At 39.5% G+C, this 26,600-nt stretch overlaps 1 protein-coding gene across 2 annotated transcripts in view; it reads left to right on the top strand.

Annotated features, from left to right (window-relative positions):
• Positions 1-24,795, top strand: part of PTPRO (protein tyrosine phosphatase receptor type O) — a 152,077-nt gene extending 127,282 nt beyond the window's left edge. The window contains exons 16-27 of one of the 2 annotated variants that reach the window (XM_050323350.1): positions 2,047-2,115; positions 5,500-5,583; positions 8,812-8,847; positions 10,352-10,433; positions 11,434-11,524; positions 12,026-12,102; positions 14,406-14,540; positions 15,712-15,834; positions 17,335-17,489; positions 19,862-19,997; positions 22,211-22,331; positions 23,410-24,795. In XM_050323350.1, coding sequence (XP_050179307.1) covers positions 2,047-2,115; positions 5,500-5,583; positions 8,812-8,847; positions 10,352-10,433; positions 11,434-11,524; positions 12,026-12,102; positions 14,406-14,540; positions 15,712-15,834; positions 17,335-17,489; positions 19,862-19,997; positions 22,211-22,315 — 1,093 coding nt within the window. In that variant the 3' untranslated portion in view covers positions 22,316-22,331; positions 23,410-24,795. The remainder of the gene's footprint in view (positions 1-2,046; positions 2,116-5,499; positions 5,584-8,811; positions 8,848-10,351; positions 10,434-11,433; positions 11,525-12,025; positions 12,103-14,405; positions 14,541-15,711; positions 15,835-17,334; positions 17,490-19,861; positions 19,998-22,210; positions 22,332-23,409) is intronic. The other variant, XM_050323351.1, reaches the window with a different exon arrangement.
• Positions 24,796-26,600: the final 1,805 nt, after the last annotated feature.

Here is a 26,600-nt window from a genome sequence, read left to right as displayed (position 1 = left end):
GCCTGAGCCCTGGCAGCCAAACCCCTGGGATGAGGGAAGATAATGCCCAGTGTCCTGAGTCTCCCTCTAGAGCATTTGCTGCCCTCAAATGGGAACTGCAGCATAGAAAAGGCCATGTGGGCTCACTTGGATCTTGTGTTTCTATGCAGCCAGGGTGCAGCCATCTATACAGAGTGATACCTTGGAGTTTTGATGTTTTAATTTTTTTATTTTTGTAGACCTTAGAAGTAGTTATGTAGTAAATGTAGATTTTAGAGTAGCAGCATATTATCCCTTTACCCTTAACACACCAGCTCAAACCCCTGTTACCCATTCCCCTATCAATTCCCTAAATTCCATAGCCTGTTTAGTCTCTTTTTCAAGGTAGAATTGTAGAAGAACACCCTAACCCTACGGAACAAGATATAACCATAGACCCAACAACCTTCAGGCCTAGAATTCTGGAAGGCCTCCAAGGACATTACGTGCTCTGAGGAAGATGAAGATGAAGAAGAGGGGGTCCTGAAACGCCCCCAGACCCAATTCCCAAGAGGCGTGGCGGGGGCAGAACCTGGGTGGTAACAGGACGGGGATTGGGCAAAAATCATTATAAAAACTGTGGACATCTGTATTTCGGGAGCGTGCGCTGGGGGTATTCCAGAAAGCCTGGGGGCTCATTAAAACTTTTGTATCCTTATCTTATCTCCTACTAATTTGGCTTGGAGTCTTTTTTTTCCACAGCCATTTAGGCAACAGAGACACATGAATCCAGGATGATCCCCTGTTCTGCTGCTCACTCATATATTTAATGATCCCATTTTGTTCTGGCACACAGAGGAAGGAAAAAATTATCTTGTAGGAGTAACTGTTTTCTGGCAGAACCTTCAGCTATCTGCACCAATCACTTGTATCTGACTATTGAAATTCAATTTCCTTTTTTTAGGTGACCTTACCTGTATCAGTTCACTTTAGTGTGGGTTATGTTACAGCATTTGCGGACTGCAGCAATTTCTCCACACCCTAGATATGTGTTTTACCTCCTAGTTTTGGAAGTGTCCTGGAGTCGTCATCCTTTTATAATCTATGTAATATATTTTTTATTAATTTGCTGTACTATGTCAAGAAAGGAAATTATTTCATGTAAAAAAATTTAGTGAAAAATCTTGCACTTAACTTCTTAGTAGATACTGTATTTTACATATTGTGTCTTGTCTATGTATTCCATGCAATAGATGACCACATCACACAGATTTTGCAGGTTATCTCTTTCAGAGAACATTATGTGATTTCTTCCTTTTACATGTAACTGTCTCTGTGAAAATCACAGCTAAATTAATTCTCTTTCTTATATAATTACTATGCAGGCAGCCCAAGGCTTTTTTTTTTCTCTTCATCACTGCTTCTAGCCACAGAAGATAAACACCCCAGAGGAAATTTTAAAAAATAAATCCAGTAAGAAGCTGCAAGCAAATGTTTGCTTAAATCAAGAAATCAAAAATAGTCAAATCAGTTTATAATTCATAGCCGAAAATAATGGACTTGTGATAAATTCCCTGGAATGTTATTCAGGAATTCTTTTTCTTTTCACCTCAGTTATTTTCCGAACGCAAAATTACCATGATCCAGTAATAAGGACACAATTAAATATCTTCTCCTTAGGGTGGGGACTGTGAATATTTAGTATAGAAAGGTAAATATTTAGCATCACTACTGAGGCCAGAAAACAGTGCTAGTGCTGGGCTATGGAAAGCACAAATCTGGATAGAAGATGTGATCTATTTGAGAAATTTATTAACAATTCCCTTGTTTCACTTCACTCTTTTTAAGCATTTTTAGGTAATTTGATCTCAGGTGGTGCTGAACATTTATTGGTTTTGGACAAGGGATTTGATTTTGTTAAGGGATTTCAGTTCTTTTTATTACATATTATCTCAGACCTAGTCACAGATGTGAGTGAGTGTTCGTCACTTTTCTGTAACTCTGAGAGTTCTCTGTTAAGTCAAGCTCACTGCAACCATTGTGAATCCCAAAATGCTAACTTTTTATCTAATGGTCTTCCTGAAACAGGGAATGCGGGGCAGGAACCTTTGTGAATTTTGCATCTTTAGAGAGAGATGGAAAGCTTCCCTATAACTGGTGAGTGTTTGAAGCAAAGCTTACGTTTTCTCCCATCTCTGCTTTTTGGCAAATATTATCTATAATGTTAAAGTGCCCATTTTTTATGCCATTGCTGTCCCTCTGTGGGATTAAACTACTATACCTGCTAATGTAGCATTTTATTCCTTGAATGTATTTTATTTTTTGAATGATGACATGTATTCTGTCACCTGCTATTTTTAGTAGGGAATGATGTATGTACATGTGAGCCAAGTTGCATAGATGTATTTTGGGAGGTTATTTTTTTTCCTTTCTCTTGCAGACATATTTCCTAAAATAACACAGCTTTGGAAACTTGATCTATAAATCCATTAGCACTTCCATATATTTACATCCAGGAGTAAGCTTGCCTGTAGATGACTAAGTAGCAACTGTCTTCATGCAGTGACATTAATTAATATTTCCTTACATTGCAAGACAATTTCCTTACAACTGCAAGACTCAAATATATACTGTAACTTAATGTTCAGTGCTGTTGAAAAAAAATCCTAAACATATTTTTGCTAGTCTAGAAAACCACCTGCAAAGGTTGCAGGTACTGACTATGGACTCCAAACTGGCACTGGCACCATCAGCTGAAGAGAAGTATTTGAACAAAGAAAGTCTGTAGGATTAGCTTTTATAGCAGTAAAAGGCTTTGAGAGCAACCTGACTGGCACCAGCATGGTCATTTCCATTCCTGTTTTGGTAATCAAATGAGTGGGGATGATGGACTCAAGGTTTACTGTTTTGTTACCAGAAATCTCTGCAAAAGCCTCTTCTTTTTCAAGGCAAGTCCAAACACAGATATTTAAAAGCATAATGTCAGCTCCATTCCAGCATTTAAGAAGAAGAAAATATGTGCCTTGATTTTACAGCCACGGTCAGCTTTGTTGATAGCTAAGAAGTTGGAAAGAAGAGTTGGTGTGCAGGGAACTGCTTTCATGATCTTATAGGACACAGCCTGCCAGTGGGGATGGGATTAAATGGATTGACACTGCACTACAACAAGCCTTTTGCTAATAAGCATGCAAACTGAACTAACAAGCCCAGTGAATCTTGTCAATACCTCACTGTGCTGCTAATTAACTGGATATTAAACAAGCTTCACTTGCTTGGTTCAGCTTTAATAGCAGCCAGCTGTATGCTGTACAAACGAAGCCATCTTGCAGCTTCTCTTGCTTGGACTATATTAATGGCAAAGAAGGCAGAAGATCAAACACTCACGTTAATTAAATAGCCAAGCTTGAATGAAATTATTAAAGTGGTAACAGATGTTATTAAAACCATAAAAGACTTTTTTTTGTGGGAAGGGAAATTAATAGGTTTGGATGTGAAAGTGAAGGTTCTTGTTGCTTGATTTGTTATGTGTATGGATGTGTGTGTATATCTATGTGGATATATGCATATATGTACACACACATAAATTATGTTATAGAAATATAAATTGGGGTAAAATATTCCTGCTTAATATCTCCACAATTTTATGTAACTGATGGTAGTGTGCCCTAAACTTATGGTCCCTATTTATCTGAGAGTTGTTTTGTGTGCTCTGTTTAATGTCAAGACTACATTCACCATCAATCCCGGCAGCCAAATGGAAATTATGGCACCAAAGACAGATAGAAGGATGAGGAAACCCATTTTGCTTGGGGTCATTCCAGGGAATCTAGTAAGGGAGGCATGGGCATATCCACTGTTTCCTAGGGGAAGATCAGCTCAGCAGAGTTTTCAGGGTATAAGCACTCTCTGCATCTCTTTGTTTAAGTAAAGTTGTTCAGTACATGTGAACAGTATGTGAAAGACTACATAACTGCATTAAAACAATTTTGTATTTTCTGGGCAGTTACACATTTTTCATATGCTGAATGGAATCAATTGGTTTAGATATCAGAGCTCTTAAACAGATATCTGTTTAACAATATTAATTAGGTTTGCAATCACATTAGCCTGTGATTTGATAAAGTGTGGAAAATTCTTGTGATGATTCGATGATGAAAAAGGCTCAGGCCTAAATAATTCCTTTTGCCTCTGTAGGCAAGAGGAAGTAAAAACCTCACTTGCAGTTTTCTAAAGGAAAGAGGAGTATTCCAGCTAAATCATCACTTCTCTCTTCTGAGCCTAATGGAAACCTCATTGTGGCACCAGAGATCTGTTCAGGGAAAACCAGATTTCATCCTCAGTTCAGTCCCATAGAGACTCAACAACTGATGAGCCCTAAGGCCTGATACTGCAGTTGCTATGGCATATGATTAACTAGAAAAGGCTCTTGCTTCTGGCTGACCCACAGAATTCCTCCCAATGCCTGGGGAAGGTGCCCTGCAGAAACTGCACTGCCCATTTCCTTTGCAGCAGCAAAACCCATTAAAGCATAACTTGCAGTTTTCACTATGTGGGCAGAAGTTTCCTCCACTGGTTGGAAGATTAAGGTGAGAGATGATTACATTTGATGTGACTTGTTTGTCAGGGAAAAAACAATATCTACTGACTTTTAAGAGCCAAGAGTACTGAACAAGGAAATTTCACTTTGTGGTTCCTCTTTAGAACAGTTGCAGAAGGATGGTATTACTTTTTAAGACAACAGATTTTCTGAAGGGGAAAAAACACACTGAGGTTGTATTTGGAAAAAAAAAAAAAATCCTTCCACTGCAGAAATGATTGTTTACTGGATTCATGCATAGCAGAATCTGGTAAATGGTTTGCAAATGATTTAAAAGTTTAGAATTATTTTGTACTCCAATTTCCTGATGTGAATAGTTATTCATAGAAACCACCACAGTTAGAAGAACTGTTTAAACCATGTTTAGCTTGAAAACCTAAGAGGTAATTTAAAGCACTCTCCAAAATGTTATGTGGATGTTTTCAGAAATATAACTCAATAGAGGGTATTAAGAGATATTAGAAGCATCTGAATTTGTATCTGATATAGATCTTCTCGTATCCACAGAATCACTTGCAGGAACAAACACGGGAGATTATCATAGCTGTATATGGTAAAAACAAGCCTCGTCAGTCCTGAAATATCTCAAAACATCAGAAAATAGACTTAGTAACACCTATGTAATAGCTATAAACCTGTCGATGATATTTTCATACCCTTTTTACTCTTAAATTTTAGAATAATGGTCCTGAATCAATACTATAAACCACATTTATTCTGATCATATAGAATTTTTTGTTGTATAGCTGAAAATCCTGCAGAGGCTGTCAGGCTGAGAGTAAAAATTCTAGGGATGCTAATAATATTCTTATGAAGTAAGAAAGAAGGATTTATGGGATGAGCTGATTTTTAAAATAGAATTTGCTGATCTCCTGATTTCTGTTTGTCTTACTAACTCTCCTCACTTTTTCATCTTTATGTATGTTATTTATTAATGCTCACAGGCGTAGAAGTGTATTTGCTTTCCTAACTCTGCTACCCTCATGCCTTTGGACTGATTATCTTTTGGCATTTTATATTAATCCTTGGTAAGTGATTTACTTGTTTTTCCATATGCAATGTGTAAACAATGTCAATTCCTATTACATGAAAAATGTGGGAAAACTTTGTTTTCAAATGGGTTGAAGCTTTTGAAGATATAATTTTCTTGTACTAGAACATGGATTGGAGAGGATGTGGGTATCAAAGTATTTGCTACCCTGCTTCATCTAGTTTGTCTGCTTATGCTCCAACCCATTTTGGTATTAAAAAGCTAATCTTACAATGGTCATCATATTCATCTCATTGCTGTCTTTGCAATTTTTGCCACTTCATTATAAATCCTGGCTTCTTCTGGTCCCACTTACTCACCTGTTCATTGCCTGGCACTGACTTCTGCGGATGCTGTTCTATTACTAAAATTGCTTGATCATGCCCCAGCTGTTTGGTGTGTGATGTCAAAAACCTTAGTTTTTTAAAGGTGCAGTTATGTTCTCCTGACTAGTAAAAACTTTGCTTTTGAAAAAAAAAACCAGTTCACTGAGAACTGATACATCTAGAAGTCCCAAAGTGAAAAGATTGGATCACTGTATGCATGTCACATTGTGTATCTGTGTATATTTAATACTTCAGTCTGTAAATAATGGACAAAGACTTAGTAAAAAACTGATTTTTTTTTTTAAATACCTAAAAAAGCCATGGGTCTCTTTAGAACCAGAACTGTTTTACAAACTGTTTAAGAAATAACTGTAAATTGACTGTCATCCAAAAATGTTTAATTTATATAAAGAAAGTTTCCTGATGGTCTTGAGTCCAAACTATAGGGATTTACAAAAAATGTGGTAAGGAAGTTTACGTTTATTTTTCCTGGTCTTGCCACATGACACCAAAGCACTGGCAAGCAGACATCAACATCTTCAACATAGGCATTTCTGAGGCTGAATTTCCTTGAGTCACAGTAGGTCTGAAGAAAAACCCACCTAAATTTTCAGTGGGCCCAGAAATGAGAGCGTTATGTAACTAAAGAAAGGTCCATTTCTTCTCTCAGGAAAATAAAATCATGTTCTTCACACACACCCAGCTAAACAGTAAATGGAATTCCACACCTCTCCAAGGTTCCTATTATATTCACTTGTAACTTGTCTGATGTAAACTCAGCTAACACTCGAGCTGCACAGCGATGGAGCTCCTGCAGAAGGAAGTATTATCTTCTTTTACCCCTTTGGTTTTTGTCTTTTAATATGCATTGGCTTTCCAGATTTGTATCTTTCTTTAGAGGTTTCCTCTTCAATCAGTCTACCTAGTTTAGTGTAGATGATTAAATTCACAGGAGCAGAAGTTGAATGAGATGAGATTAATCCCTCCCTTTGTATTTTAATCTGTAGAGTAAAGGGAATAACAGGTGAAACACCAGCTAATGTTTCAAATGTCTTTGTTTTGTACACAAGTTGGCTTAAAATATTTATGAACATTCAGAAAACAATTGCAATGCTAAGAAACAAAGGCCTCTTGAGACTATCAAATCATATGAAATTCTTGCTGAGAAATGTATGTCAATCATTTGTTTTATTGCCTCTTGAAGTGTTCCTTGGAGAAGCATTCTTAGAAGCATCCCCATCATAAAGAACATTTAGGTTTTTTTTTCTTTTCAAATTAATTCCAATGTGCCCAACATTAAAACGTTTTCCATAGTCACAGGGGATAGAGATGTGTTGAATAATTTGCTGAAATTAATTTTAAGATTTCTTTGGAAGAATTCTTTGAAGATGGAGAATAAATACTGCTAGTTTATGTGTACAGCACACGTGAATGTACAGATACTGTAACGGTAATATCTGTACGGATAACATGGTAGGCTGAAGAGGTTTATAGTATTTGCAAGGTAAAGCTTTGCAAAGTAAATCTCTGCATTAATGTACAGCTGGTATTTCTATAGCTCTTGTTCATTCTGCAGGCAAAACTCCTTATCTAAGTGGAAATGTACCTTGACAATTTACCAAAATCACTACAGGATATGGCTGCTCCAGAAACTGATTATTTTTTAAAACTTAATTTTGGAAATTCATATTTTATTGCTTTTTAATTTAACTTCTAAACTTAGTGGGATAGAAAAATAAAAATACTCCACTTCTTAATATTTCTTTCTGTATATTTTCACTGATTTGAATTTAAATGCCTTCTCCTTTAATTTACTAATTGAAGCTATGAACCAAATTATCTAGAAGTCATTTTCATATCATATATATGATATATATTTTTTCATATATAAAAATAACATTATTATAAAGTAAAAAATGAACAGCTATCGTGTAATGACCAGTAAGAAAAAAAATGACACTACTAAAATTCTTTTAAATAAGCAAGTATCTGTTTATAGTCTGTTGCTGATTTAACAAAGGAGATCAGGTTTTTATTCTAGTGAGCTTACTTTGTGTATTTAAGCTGATTGATTGCTTAACTTTTTTGTGGCAAAACTGAAATGAACACACATACCCCCCTCCAAAAAACCATATGGTGGTAGTTAGTGTAGTGCAGTTCTTAAGTCCCAACCTTTGGGATGTACTGCTTAACACATTGAAAAATTTGCTCATAACTGTTGCTAGTGAATTATATCACTTATAAATCATGTACAGACTGTATTACATGACTGGCATAATTATCTCTAGCTGTTAAAAGTTGATTAAAATTATCTAAGTTTTAAGCTTGAGTCCCACTGAGGTCAGTAGGATATCTGCCATTGTCTTCATTGACCATCATAAGCAGGTTATAAAATAGGCCCTTTCTTTTCTTCTTCATCCTTTCTTAAGTTTGCAAATGGTGATCTTCTCCCTTTACACCCAACAGATGCTTCTCATTCCCAGTTGCTCTATAGTGTTGACATCCAGTTTCCCAGCCCACTCGAGACTGAGCAGAGCAGCCCAGGAGACACTGTGGTGTTCCCCCCAGCAGCACAGCCCCCTGCCAAGCTCGACTGGGCTCAGCCTACCCAAACCAACAACACTCTGGGATCAGGATTTATAGAGGACACAGGTTTTCCTTTTCCCGAGGGTTTTTCTTTTCACATTCTCAGAGCCATGGAATGGAAAATGCATCACATTGGAGTCAACAGAAATTTTGCTATCAGCTTGAAATTGTCCAAGTTATTATCACCAATCTCCTCCTGAGTATGGTGGTGAGCAGGAAGCATACATTCTTAAATCAGTATTATCTTTGAATAAAGATATTAGTTTAATGAATGAAAAACACCTCTGTTTTGTTTTTTTTTTTTCTTTTTACAGGAGTAAAAATGGTTTAAAGAAGAGAAAGCTGACCAAGTATGTAACTTCTTTGATATTTAAAGGAGTAAGACTTAGACTAAATATGCATTATGGAGTACATGTCATAGTGGTATTGCAGTTACAGATATAAAAAACTTCTAGATAAACATATCCTGAGAGAAATATCTGTAGGCAGAAAACAAACAGTAATTGGACAAAAGCAATTCTTCTCAACAGATTGTAGTAAAACATCTCCTTACTGGAAGAAAATTAGTCATCAGGGAAAAGATCAATTTTTCAACTTAGTGATTTCAACAGAGCTTATCCTTAGTTAAAAATGACAAAGGGTGGAAAACTGGGATGGATTTATTTCTACTGATATTTCCCTCTTGACATCAGGCTCTCATTACAGTTGTTGCTAGAACATTAGGTCATTAATGCTAACGGGTAAACAGGAGTAATTAAGTGGTGATAAGACAGGTTCCTTTGGGCATATTGCTTCAAAGTAAATGAGAAGATTACTGTGTACATGCTTCAGTAGCTTGTAAATTAGAGCATGATAATTAGGTGAGGGAAGCTGTTTACCTGTGTTTCGTTGTTCAGAGTGTCAGTCTAATTATTTTTGCGTTATGTTCAGAGGCTGTGCCTCTACTAACAGATAAATCCCACCTCGTGAAATAGTGTGTAGAATGATGGGAGTCATTAAATCAAGGCTAGTTCATACCTGCTGAAGCTCTCCATGATTTTCTATAGTTATATGCTTCTTTTTTTAGCCACCATATCTCTTTGAGAAATTGACTTCTGATGAGAAATGTGTATAGCTCTTGAAGCCAGCAAAGAAAGCACTCAGGACAGTGGCATCCAAAATGATGATTTAGGGGAATTTTTTTTGGTGGACCATCTAAAAAAATCAAAGCCTAAATATGAAATCAATTTCTCTGCATAAGCAAAGCTCAGATGAGTTTTAAAAGTGTCTCTTCCAGAAGTGAAATTATCTGAAAGCAACATTTCTCACAGCACAAGAGGCAACTTAGATGAAGTAGCAGCTGCTCTGGTGCCAGAAGCACATGGGTGGGATGGCACTGACAGTGGGTCTGCAATGGATCCTGGATGGAAGGGTGCATGGGCCATTCAGACCAGTGGTTTCCTGCAGGTAGAACAAGTCCAATCCCTCAAACCAGGGTGCTTACTATCATCAGCACTGGCAGCTGCAGCATTGAGCACACTCAGAGGGATCAGTACCCCTCTCTTAGCCTCTCTTTCTGGTGCTGTTATGTTATGATACAGGTAATGAGCAGTACACCCACATTTTGTGGCCCTGAACCACAAGGTTGCTCTTTCTTGTTGCTTTCTAGCATTAATAGTTGCAAATACATATTTATGACTTGAGAATCACAGAATATGCTGAGTTGGAAGGGACCCACAAGGATCACTGAGTCCAGCTCTTAACCCTGCACAGGACCATCCCCAAGAGTTACACTATTCTGGGGGAAACAGAAATGAAAGGTACTTCAAACATTGGAAAATTTTAACTTAATTTCTGTGTATTTTTCCTTCAAAGCCCTGTTCAGCTGGATGATTTTGATGGATACATCAAGGATATGGCCAAAGATTCAGATTACAAATTTTCTCTGCAATTTGAGGTAAATCTCTGTGGATTCTGCCCTCTGCTACTTGCCATGCCCAGATCAGCTTTTTCAAGATATTAAGTCTGTGTGGTGTGTTCCTGTGCTCTGTGTTGATTGATGTGAGCTGTTGCTGGGTGGGTCAGCTTCACGTCCACTTCTGCAGAATTTAAAAGTGGATGTTGGTGTTGCTAAAGCCTGCATTTAGTAAACAGATTTGAGTGGCTCATCACAATCAATTCAAGATAATTGTCAGAACAACACACTTGCTTTAAGATGTGCTGGTAACCTGAATTCAGTATGGGATTTTAATGTCTTTATTTTATGTCTTAAAAGCCCTTCATTTAAGAGGAAGCATTGGAATGAGAAAGCAGTATCAAAAGTCTCTGTAAAAGCAAGGATATCTCTCTAAGACAAGTTCAGGTGCATTCTCTTAATAACCCAGAATTTAAAGTCAATTTAGTAGTATAAATCTAAAAAAAATCCTATCCTTGGGCTGTCTTCCAAAGATTTAAACATGGAAAGGGAGTGGGGAGGATTCTCAGGGTATTGAGATGGCTGGCAGTGAAACTTCTAATGCAATATATATTAAATGTAACTACTGAAGGTAATGACTAGAAAGATCTTCCAAGCATTCCCCCAAGATTAAAAGCCATTTGAGGACTTGAAGAAACCCCTTTAAGTGGGGCAGATGACCACTACAGAAGTAACTTAAAAACCTCCTGGTTTGACACTATTTTTGGTTAATTAAATGTGGGTAGAGAGGAACAGTCTGCAGTCACAGCCTGGAAGGCAACAGTGTGTTGGCAGCATTCAGCAGGAGAGTCCAGCATTGCTCTCCAGTTGATTGGAGCCCAGCTCGGAGACATCAGGTAAGGAAAGTCAGTATAGTCCTGATGTCAGTTTATAAAGTGATTCATAAACATTTTCTCTCTGGTACCTGCCACAAGTAATTGCTTCACAAATAACTATTTTTTGAGTGTTTGTGAGTTTGACCTTGGCATTTCTGTTACCCCAGGAGCTAAAATTGATTGGGCTTGACATACCCCACTTTGCTGCTGATCTTCCCATGAATCGCTGTAAAAATCGCTACACAAATATCCTGCCATGTAAGTACAATGCCTACTAAATCCTACTGACATCCCTAGTGAGGGAAAAAAGAGTTTTAATAAGAAAATTGGAAAATCAGGACAAATTTTCTGACTGATAAAAATCTGTTCTAAAAATCTGCTCTTACAGAGAACCAGGCAAGAGATGGTTTTTGTTAGCTTTGAACAGACATAGCTTTCTGGGGATGTTTATCTCAAGAGTTTGGGGGTGAGAAACATGAGGTTTTTTGTGCTACTTAGTAGCGTTACTATTTTTCTCTTGTGATTGTAATGAAACCTAAGGGGTGGCACTTGGATGGTGTGGTTTGCAGAACAGTAGTGATGGTGTGTCCATGTAGTGTTTGCTGAGTCAAATATTGCTCTCTTGGTAAATCTGAGCATTTTCTATTTTTTAATAGATTTTTTTTTTTTGCATTTTCTATAGGATTGATTTTAATTTTGCCTGGTTGGGAATGAGTGCCATGTTTGAGAGAAAAAGTTTTGGGTTTTTTCCTTTTACAGATGATTTTAGTCGTGTCCGGTTAGTCTCAATGAATGAAGAAGAGGGATCTGATTACATTAATGCCAACTATATTCCTGTGAGTACAGAGATTTGGTCAGTGTAAAGTTAAGTGTCGTGCACAGCAGTGTGCCCCCTGATAGCACAGTAACTCCTGGAATGTTCTCAGCATCGCCTTCAGCTTCCAATATTTTTCCTACAGGGAACTCTGTGTTATGTCAGCCACCAATAAAAGAAAAAAAATGGTGGCAGAAGGGAAGACTTTGACAAATTTTGCCACAGTAGCACTGTGTGAGCTTTGTGAAACCTAGATTGGACTGATGGGGAAATGGGGAGGAAATGTTAAGTGATTTAGTGGCCTTTTAAGACAGCTAACAAAAACATAAACTTTCAAATGAGATATTTTTCTACATTTCTACAGCACACGGTAAAAGAGTTAACACTCCACAACTGACAAAATGCAGAGAGCCCAGATGGTGCATGGAGAGAATTTCTGCTTTGTGCCTCATCTGTGGTGCTCCCAGAGGGCCTCCCTCCGCCTGGCAGAGAGCAGCCACTTACCAGGGAGTAGCACCCACAGCTGTGGGATAATTAAAGTGTACACAGAGCTGTAGCCAAACATTTTGACACTGAGGGGTTGCCTGAAACCTCATCAGCTTTTTCAGCTCTCACCTGTGCAGTCACTTAGGCTTACCCCGCCAGTGCCACAAAGGTTTGCCCCCCTGTTATCCTCCCGTACTGTGGCCCTGTGTAAGCTGGAGAGCAATATCCACTGTGTTCCTCTGCATGGAGAGGAGGTAGAGCACTACAGCATCCACTTAGAAAAAGGTCTTCTACTTGGGGACCACAGACAGATGAGCATTTCTGCACTGCTGCCATGAATGGAAGGCAGAGCTGGGGCCCTGAAGAGAGCTGAATCAGCATTATAGAAAAGGGAGGAGGCCTTGGATGAGTCAGTGAAGCCACTTCTCTGTCACTGTGGCACTGTGCCCATATCTGGACTGTTGAGCAAATTGCCTGTACTTGGCTTCTATGTGCCAAGAGCATGACCTTGCATGACCTTGAGCACTCAGGCTGCAAGTGCCTGAGCTCGCAGAGAATCAAGAAAGAAAAATGTTCCAGCATTCAAAAGCATCGTGAACAACGCAAGAAACTTCTATGACGTGGGATTATGGATTATAGGATTTTAAGAAGCGCTCCCTTTTGGATGTTCAGTTCTGCTTTACATCTCTTTAGTACTACTTATAGCACAAAGCTGACCATAGAAACTGGGACAGACATGTCATCTTAATGCTTAGCTTTTCCTGAGGATCACTTCTCCACTGCCTCCAAACACATAAACCAGGGGGAATCTGTGTCCCTCTGCTAACAGAGGGATTTGACGTTTAGGTCAGACAGAGCCCATGCAGACAAACAGCAATAAATTCTGTGTAGTGCAAAAACTCAGACTGAGCTGACTTGTAATGATGTCTGGAAGAAGCTGTTTGTGGAAAGTGCTCCCAAATCACAAATAATTTTACTGTATGCATACTATGGTGGCACAGAAATTGTCCAATTTGCTCGGAATGGGATCATGCTGTGTGTTGTATGTATTTTTTGCTCCTACTAGGGATGTAAAAAAAATTTCCAAATGCAGTTTTGATAATACAATCTCAGCATATATGGTTATAGTCAATGCCAAAATGGTCATTCTTTTATTATAACAGTCTTTTTATTATAGTCTTAATAACAGTCTTTTGGTTTTGGAGCATGGAAGGAATCTTTCCAACTAAAAGCATGCTGATAGGGATAGGAAAAGGAACACATGGGTATAAAACATTTGAGTATCTGTTAAGAGTGCTGGCTCAGCGTGTTCTCTATTATTTTAAGCAGAGTTCTAATTAATATTTTATTATTTCAAGTCCTTATGACATAAGCACATGCTTTCATTGGTACCTTCCATTTACACTAGGGACTGAAAATCACCACAGGCACTGCTTGGGATGAGCAGGCTGAGCATATGTAACTGGGTTTATGCCTGTATCTAAACAAACCTTAAAATTACATGATTTGGAAGAACCTGAAACTTTGGTTTAGGGTTCTTATTACTTGCTTTTTTAATGTTGCCTTTTCTGCTCCCTGGGCAAATGATTTGTATAGTAACCATTTCATCTTCTGTCCTTCATTCTAGATTGCTTACACTTCAGAAGCACCAAAATCTGGCAAAAGTTGTCACCACAGAAATAAATACAAAAGATCATAAAATAGTTTCTTTATATTAGAAATCACTTTTAGAATTTCAAATTGAACATAAACAAGCTAAAAATAGAATGCCAGAGAAAAATACATGTTCTGAAGCAGAAATCATTGTTGATAAAAAGCACCTATCTCTTTGTTTCTTAGGGTTATAATTCACCCCAGGAATACATTGCAACCCAAGGACCACTGCCAGAAACTAGGAATGATTTTTGGAAGATGGTTCTCCAGCAAAAATCTCAGATTATTGTTATGCTCACTCAGTGCAATGAGAAAAGACGGGTATGTAATAAAATCTTGTATGTAGTGTAAAAGAAAATACTCTGAAAATGACATTATTTTCTGGTGAATGTCTTTGCACTGTTTTCTGATCATAAGGCAGTATCACAACCTGACCTAGAATGGCACTTCCCTTATGGCAGGCATTCCAGGACCTTCTTTGACCTTCCCAGACCTTCCCAGACATTCTTTTAATTTTTCTAACCTTCTTTGATCTTCTTTGACCTTTCCTGGATGTCATTGACCTTTCCTGACCTCCCCTGACTTTCTTGGACTATTCTGACCTTCTTTAACCCTTTTTAACCTTCCTTGACCTTATTTGACCTTCCTGTGACCTTCCCTGACCTTATGAAGCCTCTTCTCTTACATGAGGAGAGGCTGAGAGAGCTGGGACTCCTCACCCCAGAAAAGAGAAGGCTCAGGGGATCTTGTCACTGTGTATAAATACCTGATGGAAGGTAGTGGAGACAAGGTGCCAGTGACAGGTCAAGAGTTGATGGGCACAAATTAAGAAAACACATTAAATTCTATCTGAAATCAGGGAACACTTATTTACTGTGAGGTTGACTGAGCACTGGCACAGGTTGCCCAGAGCATGTGGAGTCTCCATCCTTGGAGATATTCCAAAGCCATCTGGACATGGTCTTAAGCAGCTGGCTCTAGGTGACACTGCTTGAGCAGTGAGGCATTTGGATGAGATGGCCTCCAGGAATCCCTTCTAACCTCAGGCATTCTGTGATTCTGCTCTTTTAAAGTTTAAATACTGATAAAATTCAAGGACAATGCTTTATATTTTTCCATGATGTTATAATAGAAATATTCGGAATATAATAGAATATATATAATATGTATGCACATTCTCATTCCCTATGTTTTGTTTCATTTTTTCTAATGTATTAGGAAAAATAACCCTCTACAATGACACTGGTTTTTCTTTCTTCATTGTACTAATGCTGCCCTCTGGAAAACCAATGTATAGCTGATGGCCAGTTACACAAATAGGAATGGTCAGACTGGAAGGCATTGCAGGATAAACTACCTCTTATTGCAGCATAATGTGAACAATGCTGTAGGCATTTCTTAAGCAGAGGATCTGTGTACTTTTGATTGCACTTCTTTATGTATGTGTATATTTATATAAGTACAACTATGTATGGATGTACGTCCCTTTCAGGTGAAGTGTGATCATTACTGGCCTTTTACAGAAGATCCTGTTGCATACGGGGATATCACAGTGGAGATGCTGAGCGAGGAAGAGCACACAGACTGGGTTTATAGGAGTTTCCGAATTAGCTATGTAAGTGAAACACTTGGCATGGTCCTGCCAAAGGAGTAATTTTGGTCCAGCCTTTCCTTAACTTTTGTCCATTTCTGGCATTCAGTGGGAAATACCCAAAAGAGACTGATGTACTGACTCACTCCACATAGGTAGATGACCAAATCACAAAACTTTCCCCTAAAATTGTTGTCTCCATGAATTCCTCAGCACAGTGCAAAACTGAAACAAAAGCAGTTCCAGAGCTCTGGACACTTCTATGGTGCCGATAATTAGTGACAACAAATATGTGAGTTTCTTCTTTTCTGTATCTCAGGCACACCTTCTTACTATAAATTATTCTTTTAAACTTGAAAATACCAATGCAGAAATTGAAAATATTTTTCTAAAGGGCAATTCTGCAATAATCATGTCTTCCTATAAAGTATGGAAGCACATGTGAGAGCATGCAATTTCCAAATTAAAGCTCTCCAGACTTTCAAGCATTACCACCCTTGTTTCCTGCATCAGCTCATTGCCAGCACCAGCTCATGAAGGAAAGGTCAGGAATATGGAGGGGATGTGGGAAAAGCTGTGCACTGGCAATTCCACATTGGTCCAGGACTTAGTCCTGCCCAGCCTTACCTTACTGTGTTCCAAAGTGTGCACAGGGGGCTGCCCAGGAGTGCAAATATGTAAACCACGGTGTTGGGGTCAAGTGAAAAGAAAAGACTGTGGTTTGCAGTTGAGGTAAACTGTCCTTTACCAAACCCAGGGCACCTTCTGATCTCATTTTTTGATATCCTTTGCCTAAGGATCAGCTGTTCTCTGTGACTGGAAAGAGGTTAGGGAGTAGGGAGATTTAGCCTGACCCAGAACGGAAAAACCGAAGTCATTGATACGGCTTTTGGTGAGGACAGCTCTCCATCCCTCACCATGTCTTAAGTTCCTTAAAGGCTCAAAGACAGAATGTCTTGTGTTGAGGATCTTATTTAGTTTAGAGCCAGTTAGAATTTTTAACATTAGAGAAGTTTTTTATTATAATGAGTATTTTCCTAAATGGGTCTTCTCCCCCTGTAATAGTTTTCTCTTCCTTTTTTTTTTTTTCTTTAAAACTTCAAAAGAAAAACTCTAGAGAGTCCAGTATTGATTGTTTGTAAACAGCATTGTTCTTTATCTCTGGCAAAATGAGAAAAGGAGAAGGAATGGAAGAGGAAGAAAGTCCAAACTTGAAAAATGCAACAGTTCTTGATTTAAAAGCAAAATAAAATGGAACCACCTTGGAGAGAAAAGCAAAATCCAATTTCCAAACCCAGAAACAAGAAATTCATCCCACTTTGTTTATAATGAGCTGCTATCCCCTCATCTTTTTAATCAAATGCCATGTACATTCTTTGCCACATTTTTGGCTGACTTCACTTTCTTAGGCTGTATTTGAGGGAAAAAAACACCACAAAATGACAAAAAGCTCTCAGTGCGACTGAGAGGGACTGCACTGTTAAAACTCCTGTGAACATGCTGCTCTTCTGCTTCTTCCATTAGGCTGATGAGGTGCAAGACGTGATGCATTTTAACTACACTGCCTGGCCAGATCATGGTGTGCCCACGACCAACGCTGCCGAAAGCATTCTCCAGTTTGTACAGATGGTCAGGCAGAAATCATCAAAGACTAAAGGCCCCATGATCATACACTGCAGGTAAATGCTTCAAGGAAATGGAGAACTAGAAGTTGTTACATTAAATAGGTTGGAAAGTGATTAGAAGGAGAGATTTTTGGGTTCCACTCACGCGTTAACTGAAGACGGTTATCTCTCATGTTACGGGTATAGAATTGGTCCCCTGCTTTGATTGCAGAGGAGCTGGAATTTCAGCCTGGCACTAAGGCATTTCGTTCTGAGGAGAGTCATTTCTTTGGGTGTTATCCACAAATGGTTTCAGGAGGCCTAGCAGATGATCCTGATTTACACCAGCTCAGAGCCTGCCCCTGCTCTCTCATTTCCACCCCTTTGTGATACAGACAGTGCAGTACAACCAGCAGGTGCTGCAGAGTGCTGCTCCCCTGCAGATGGAGATCCTCCTCCTCTGGTCATTCAGCTTTTGGAACATTCAGTGGGCCAACAATAATACCAGTATCCCATGTTAACAGTTATGTGGGTTTCTTTCTGATTTTTTTTGAGGATGGCTGTTTTATGTACTGTCAGATTTCTCTCCTGCATGTCATCTGGTGTTTTATTAAGATGCTCATTTATTTGTCCTCTCTGTGGGCAGCTGCCCTGTTAGTGGTGATATCATACAAGATTTGTTCCTCACGCAAATTTCCCAGCTGACTTCAAAGCTCTTTGTAGCTCCTCATGGGAGAGCTACTCAAAACAAGTTTCTTAGAAATACATAAATAGATGTTTTTAGTGGATGAATATGTGTACATTATGGTGACATACTTCTAATGGAAGTCCAGGCTTGCAATGCCCACCCCAGAGACAAGAGTTACATTGCTGCACAATGAGTCAGCACCTACCAGAACTGTCTTTCCTGGTGGTGATGCGATGGTCAGTACTGACTGTCTGTTCCCAGCACTTCACACACTTTCCTTCTCAGAAAACAGTCTTGTGTAGTAATATCATTTCTAGTTTCTAGATATGGCACTTAACGTTCTACTGGAAGGCAAACAACTGCAGCATTTTTAAGTGCAGCAAATCATGCAGTTCTCCCCTGTAGCTTCACAGAGAATTTCACTGGGGATATTGTCCTGGGAGAAAAGTGCCTGTAAGTCGGGGGAGATATTTACATTACAAAATCAACCCCCATTTATACTACGTAATTGTTTTGGGAAAGAACAGAAGCAAGTATCAGAGAGCTGGGTAACAACTGTAGTATTTTCTTTTTAATTAGGATGCTTAGAGCAGCAAAGAGAGATATTTCTAGATAGTATTTTTAGGCTATATTGTATGTCTTACTGACCACATAGAATAAAAGTAGCAATGGTATGAAATTAGTGTGGGGAAAGAAAAAAAAAGTATTGATCAACTCCTGCAGCAATTGTTCTCAAATGCTAAAGAAGGCACAGAATGAATCTATGAAGTTAATGGATCTGTCAGATGAATACATCAAAGTTCTGTTGTATTCATCTTATTCAAGAAAGTAACACAACACAAGCAAAAAAACCCCAAACCTGTTTTGTGACAGTTATGTTGAACTGTGTTGAGATGAACTGTTAAATATTATTGCAAATACTTTCAAGGCTTTTCAGAAAAAATATCACAAGGCAGAAAAAGAACTTTTGCCAAGATACACACTAGTAGGTATGGTGTTGGAATGATGTGTTAAACTATAAAACCTCTAAAGCTACAGTCAGTGAAATCAGATTTAAACATTACACATGAAATCACAATGAAAAGAATCATACACACATAAGAATCTCTAAATGAAAGCAGTATGTCTTTTTTCTAGTCACGAAGCTTCCCCTTGAGGGAATGAAGATTTTCAGCTGGGTGGTTGCTATTTCTCTCCTAAGTCAGAACCTGGAGTGTAGACTCTTCTAGGTGGTTTGTCCTGTGAGGATGAAGTGCAGTAGTGCAGTGCCTGTGCAAGCCAAGAGCTTTACAGTGTGGAGAGCTGTGGAAGTCCTGCAGGTTCAACCTCCGCTGCATTTGTGCAGCAGTCGCTGCCAAGCAGATCTCTGCACTTCTGGCTACAGCCTCCGAAGTTAGAGGGGTCTCGTGAAATCTGTGAGGGTAGCAGTGAAAGCAAGAGGAGCTGACAGCTAAGGGTCGATGAATGCACGTTCTCATACACATTACATGCACATTCTATGTGTAAATGCGTGGAGTAGTATGAAAAGGTGAAATATTTGCAGAGCCACCCACCCCTGAACTCTGCTGAATCAATCAGAGATGGATTGCATGGCATTAAATCCAACAGGTTAACCAGCCTGCCTGACCTCCGATTTGCTCTGTCTGATTACCACAGCTGCAGGACTCCTGCTTTATGCAGTGCCACTGATTGTCCTGTGTGTCTCCTTCAGAAAAGCCTGAACTGAGATGCACGCTATGCATATCTCTGTGTCTTGCAGTGCTGGAGTGGGACGAACAGGAACCTTCATAGCCCTGGATCGGCTCTTACAGCACATTCGTGACCATGAGTTCGTCGATATATTGGGCCTGGTGTCCGACATGCGCTCCTACAGAATGTCCATGGTGCAGACAGAGGTAACATCAGTTTACTTCAACATTGTGAAAGTATTGTCATGTCCATTTCATACTCCTCTTAGTGTGTTTATATCCCTGAACACTCAACAAAATGGCTATGAACAGACATAATTAAGTTTTCATCTTTGTTTTAATATTGTCGCGTTATTAGTCTGCTGCATAAGTGGGTCTGATAATATATCTGCAATCTCAACGATATCTTCCAGAGGGGATGAGTTATTCTCATCTTCTGTGAAATTAATATGCAAACAATGCATTAGAAATGATTAACATATGAAATTTTCAAACCACATTGAAAAGAATGGAGCTTGCTGAGGGAATTAATAGCTCATGAAATGATATCAGGTAGCCTTGTTCAAGTATCATGTTGGTATCATCTAGCCAAGCACAGGATTTCAATTACACAATGGAAATCCAAAACACAAGCAAAACAGAAAAGAAAGACTTCGAGTCTGCCAGACACCCTCCTCCCTAACCAAATATCTACTGGGTAGTTATTTTTCTGTTTTGGAAAAATGTACTGGGGAAAAAAAATCACAAACTCTTTTTTCAAAACAGAGTCTTTTACACATCTGAAACTTTCCCAGTTCCCCTAGTCATGAGGGAAGGATTTTATGCCTGTTGCACTCTTCCCTAGTTTGGCACAGTACAAGGTTTGACATAGTTATAAGCTGGCAACCTCCATACAGTTGGAAGTGACACCATCACTGTTTTCAGGCTAGGTCTGGCAGATAGTTTGTTACCAAGGATTGTTGAATCCAGAGCAAAGCAAAGTTTTATCAGGGAGAGGAGAGGAGGAAGAAAACCTGCAGTGACAATAAGTAGCATCCGGAGATGAAAAAGTTCATTATTCTTAGTCCATTCTGGATCATTCCTATCAAACTGCCACTTTTCATCACAATTCAGTGTGTTAAACCGAAGGCAGATCCATGTGTAAAAAGCAGATAAAAAATCCTGATAATTAACACAACTTCAACTGTGTTAATCATTCTAGAAGGGATGTGGTTTTCTGTTGGGTTTTTTTGGTTGTAGAGGGTTTTTTTTTCCCATATACAACCTCATTCCCTGCCTGGGGCTGATGTCAAGGGCAGTTGCTGAGCTTCTGCTGCTCCAGGCAGGGGCCAAGCCTGGCCTTAGAGGTCACTAGGTGGCACTGACACTCAGGTACAGAGGCCACTGAAAAGTCTTTTCTTACAAAATCTGAAACCACCGACAGCTGATCTGAGTTCATGTTGCCTTGTATGCTGGAAACTTGGCAATGTCTCAACGAGTACATTAAAAAAAAAAAAACAAATGGCACAGGCCCAAAAGGGGGATGAGAATGAAGAATACCATGAATTGAAATAGTGACTCCAAATTAGCAGGGCTGAGGAAATCCTGACATTTCTGTGGTCTGAAACATGCTTCAAACTCATACTGATACCTCTGGCATCAGTAGGCCACTGGGGACAGAGACTGAAATCCAGACTTGGGGTTTGAAACAGTTGTTTTTGCTTGAGATCCACTTGCTCCCTGTGCCTCAATTACATAAAGGTTAGCATAAGGATATATCAGGATTTGCCTTCTCTCTCTTTGAAATCAAAAACTCATCAATTAAGGTTATTCTGAATTGAATTACAGTGTTTAATCTGTCTAATGATAATGCTAAGAAAAGTCAGTCTGTAACCAAAATGTAACCAAGATAACCATGCTCTTGTTGCACAAAAACCTTTCCACAAATACAGTGGTGCAAGCGATTGACCCAACTTACTTATAGTAAGTATAGTCACCTGCACAGAGGTTAACTCCCCAAATAATTAACTGCTCTGTGGACAAAATCAAGTTTTCTCTTTTCTTTTGGGAAAGAAAAACACTAAGGAACATGAACCTCATTAAAATATTTCAGATGCATATGTGGCATGGATGCAATTATTGGAATTCATTTGTTTTTAGACAATGTAAAGTACACCCACCTTAGCTCAGGTTCAACTCTTCTGTCATCATTCAGGTTATTAATAAGTGATTATGGTGCCAGGTGGATTTCATGCTTCCCCCGCTGCTATCTGTAACAATTGTGGGCTATTATTTTGGGAGCTGATAATTCACTGTACATCGTGGGAGAGATGGAGCTGTGCAGGCTATCAAACTGTGAACTATCAAACTGTTTCACTGTTTGGGTTTTTGCCACGCTTTCTGAGGTGCAAAAATGCCCACTCATTTGGTCTTTTTCCCAGGAACAGTACATTTTTATCCACCAGTGTGTGCAACTGATGTGGCAAAAGAAGAAGCAGCAGTTCTGCATCAGCGATGTCATATATGAGAACGTCAGCAAGTCCTAGTGCAGAGTCACAGGTGGTAAGTCAGGCAAGCCTGGCCCTGTTCCATGCCCAGAGCCTCGCATCCCAGCTGCTGGCAGCAGCCAGCATCACAGGTGTTTGTACCAGGAGCTTTCCCAGACTTATTCCCCTCTGATGTTCACATGGAGAGTGCAAGGAAAATCGGTGTAGCCTGTCACAGCAAATAATCCCCTATAGTTTCCACAGCACTGAGAGTATACGGGCTCACTCAATGTTCAAAGAAAAAGAGAATCCAGAACTCCTGAGTAAGCCATCTAACCATTCCCTGCCACTTCTCCTAACACTCCTTACAAAGCCTAAAGGACAGGACTTTTAATATCTTCAATTATTCTGAAGTCATTTAACCAAGTGCCAAGTTACCAAGGCCAGCAAAGTTTTGGAGATGCTCTGTTGGAGGGTGAGAGGGTAACCAAAAAGCTCTGGTGTGAAAGGCTGGGGAAATTTTTTTCATAAATCTAGAACCATGGAACCAGCAGGGTCTCAAATTGGTACTATGAGTAGCATAAGTGAAGTGATCATCTTGCTTTTCCCCTGAGCCCCTGTGCCTGGCCCGCAGTGTGCAACTGGCCCAGCCCAGTCCCCAGCTACAGAGCAAAGCACAAGGCTGTGATGTAGCGAGAGGTTTGCTGTTGGGGACCAGCTGTGAGGATGTGCATCGCTGCTCTTCAAGCTACTGAGCTTTGGTTCATTAGGTGGCAGCAGTAACCCAGCCATAACTGTAATATTCACTTTTGGGTGGAGCAGGAAGTTGCAGACTTTGAACCCAAACTGGTTCCTCAAATAGCTGGTGGAGAGCCAGTCTAAGGCACCACCACCAGCAATGTCCTCTGTATGTCTGTGGTGTTGCACATGTGCCATTATTAACCTCTGTGAATGTCATTCCCCTGTTTGTAAAAGAACCCAAATTTGCTTCACTTGTTTGGGTAGTTTACTGTCTAATCTGAGTCTCAGAACCCAGCTACCTGTACTGGTGGGCTGCAGTCCCAGCCTGCATGGAGGGTCAGTAAAAACAAATGCTAAGAACTGTATTTATCTTCTTTTCTTATTTCTAAAGCATTCTGTTTGTTCGGTTCCAGGTGAGACCATGAAGCACACCCATCTTCCCTTGCTTCTGATTTTTTTTCTGTTGATGGTTTGAACGGCCAGGTGTTGTGCTATGAGAGATTGCTGCTTTGCAGTACACAGACAATAAAAGAAACTTTTACCTTTCTGAAGCACTGGGGAGACAAAGCCTTAACAAGCCTGCGGTGTCTTTTGAACTGTTTCATTTCTGGACTTTTTTTAAATACTGGACCAAACTCAGCTAAACAACATGAAGGAAAAGACACTATATGTGCATAAGATAGATTGCTCCAGAGTATTGGGGTTTTGTTTGGTACTTTTGGTTAATTTCTTTGATAATTTTTTTTGCTGTGCAGGTTGGGCTTAAGGTTAAAGAAAGTGCAATATTTTTTTAATGGTTGACTGAAGAGCTTTCTTCATGTGTCACTGGTCAGTGCTAACGTCCCTAGGAGAGCAGGCATTGTTAGTATCTAATAATACCTCATTAGTGAATAGCGAGGCATGAACATACATGAAGAAATCTGGAGATTGTGAAAAGGGAATGGGAGGGCGGTGGGGGGGGTTACTGGGTACATGGACTTGACTGTTTCCTTACAGCACTAATGTACGTGGGGCCTGGGGGGAGCACAAGACCTGAGGAATGGACTGACGAGCAGACATCCAAACCATGAAGCCTGGAGCAGGCAGCCGACACTGAGAGATGGGGTGGTTTCGGTTTTTGACTGTGCTGCTACTAATTAAGCAGAGGGACTGCTCTTTTTGCCAACCTTTTCAGTAATGCCACTGATGAGGCTCCTGTTTTAGATCAATCTAATCACAGGGCAACTGAGTTTCAAGCTGGGATACGTTAGCATATAATACCATAGCATTTAACTGTCCGAGCAGTCTATGGTGCCTATACCCCTCATTTGTTTATTATTTTTAATAGTTATTAACTCTGTGTAAAAACATGAATCTGGTTCAGGTTGGAGGTGTAGAAAGGAAAGAGGGGAAAAAAGGTGCTTTAATGGATGTAACTATTTCTCCAAACCAGGAAATTACGATTTTATAAAAACAAGGTTTTGGCATGTGAAGGGCTGGTTATTGCTTTAGTGCTACAAGGTTGCCAAAGTGTCAGTATGGATTCCTGCAGGAGCTTTGGGGTCAGGGTGGGGGGCTCTTTTCTTTTTTTGCTGTCAGTTTCAGTTCTAGTCAGAATAATTAGCTATATACTTTTTTTTTTTGGTCTTTGTATAATTCCGGTACATCATTGTGTATTGTGACATGGATGCTGTCAGAATGGATGTTGATGGCATTTTTGTAACCTGTTGCTTTGTGTCACCTCCTTGGAAGTCAGCAGCAATGGTACTCAATGTAAACAAAACAAACTTGAACTGAAAGTAAACACACTGGATTGCTTACCTGTCAAGAAGTCACTGTCAGCAAAACAGCAAACACAACTGCATATGCTTTTTATTTCATTTATTCTTGGGGTCTGCTATCACCTGGCAGGGTACCAGGCTGTAGTTCAGAAGCTCAGCTACTTCAAGAAACCTAGTAATCTCCTTCAACTGATATTCTTCTTTTTTTCTTCCAAAGTTATTCCACTAACAGGTAAATAGGTTTATACTCCTTTTAAAAAAATCTACATCAACATTGTATTGGTTATAAGGGAAAACTTCTTTCAAACTATCCCATATAGAGTATGCAAAGCTGCAGAAACTTAACATAAGCCCCAAATAAAACAGGTCCTTGCAAAGGCTACTAAAGAAACAGGACTCCCCCTCTCATTACTAAATGGGTATGATATGCATTTCCCCCTCTTCTGTTTCCATGCATCTAATACTATTTCCACTGTTTCCACAAATCCCAGCCCTAAAGCAGAGATACTGTTTCTCCAAGCATGATGCATAGAGATGGATGCAAAAGGGCAGGTCTTCAGAGAGCGAGCTGCGAACAAGAAAGGCTTCAATGGCACACATTTCTCTCTCATTTCACTGGTGTGCCTCAGCTGGAGGGTCTGTCATTCCAGTGGGAACAGTAAAGATTTATCTGGCTTAATGTGAGCAGAAGACAGAATTATAAGTGAGCGCTTGGCCATTTAGGTCTTGCCTCTATGCTTTTTTAAAAAATGTATTTCAGAGTTGCATTACATATTTACTCAGAAAATATGTTCACATCCCTCTAGAGAACTGGCAGGGGAAAAAAAAAACAACCTACAAATGTTCTTTCTCATGTACAGCCTCCTCCTAGCCATTGCCCATTGAGTCTATATTTATTCTGTATCACAGACCAAGTAAGCAGGTTACTTCTAAATCATTCATGTGCCCACAAAATATCGCAGTGTGAGCTGGCTGTAACAGAAGCTTGGCTGAACATGACAGGGGACAAGATTGCTGCAAAGATGCCAAAATCACATTGTTACAAACAGCACTGCCTGAATAGCCTGAATTTACTATACAGTTTTTGAATTCATGTCAAAAATTATTCCAGTTGCACAGTAACAGGTGTGTATTTTGCCTTTAATATCTACTTAATCACAAAATCAATTACAATGAAAGCTTCTTCATAAAAATACCTTTTCCTACTCCACACAGTACACAAAACTGCATAAGCGGGCAGATTGGGATGACAGTGGAAACCACCTCTCCTAGCATTCAACACATAACTAAAGTAACAAGTCTGGAAGATGATGTGGTTCAGAACACTCATGCAGAGCCATTTAGCCTGAATTGACACATCATACTTTTGGTTTTACCTTGTCAAAAGAAGTCTGAAAGAATGTTTTGGATGCATTCTGCATGTTAATATTGTTTCCAGCATCTGTCAGAATAAAACTCTCAAGTCATCACAGCTGTAAAGCTGGCTGGAGCTTCAGGTTTGGTAGTAGGTTTTTTGAATTATGGGTTTCATGTCCATAGCTCTGCTGACACTATGGATGTTCGGTATTGATCTGCTGCTCTTACAGCATCTGCTGACCCGATGTCTGTAAAAGCAGCTCTGCACAGTGAGTGACCATCCATTGAAACCAGGGCAGGTTTTCTCCTTGTTGCCTCATGCTGTGTCTGCTGCCACAGAAGCAGCAAACAGGTAAACCTAAGAACAGGATTTAGAAGTGCTAAGAAGTTTTTAGAGCCATGGGTGGAAGTGTTGCCTCTCTTAGCATGTCCTGTGCAGTGCACCCTGACATCCTTGGGTCTTCAGAACTGTTTCCTTCAAACCTCAC

Source organism: Myiozetetes cayanensis, unplaced genomic scaffold (genome assembly GCF_022539395.1).
Source record: "Myiozetetes cayanensis isolate MyiCay16 unplaced genomic scaffold, myiCay2020 scf3, whole genome shotgun sequence".
NCBI lineage: Eukaryota > Metazoa > Chordata > Aves > Passeriformes > Tyrannidae > Myiozetetes > Myiozetetes cayanensis.
Note: the sequence above shows the minus strand (reverse complement) of the source record. Positions and strands in the feature narration are given on the sequence as shown.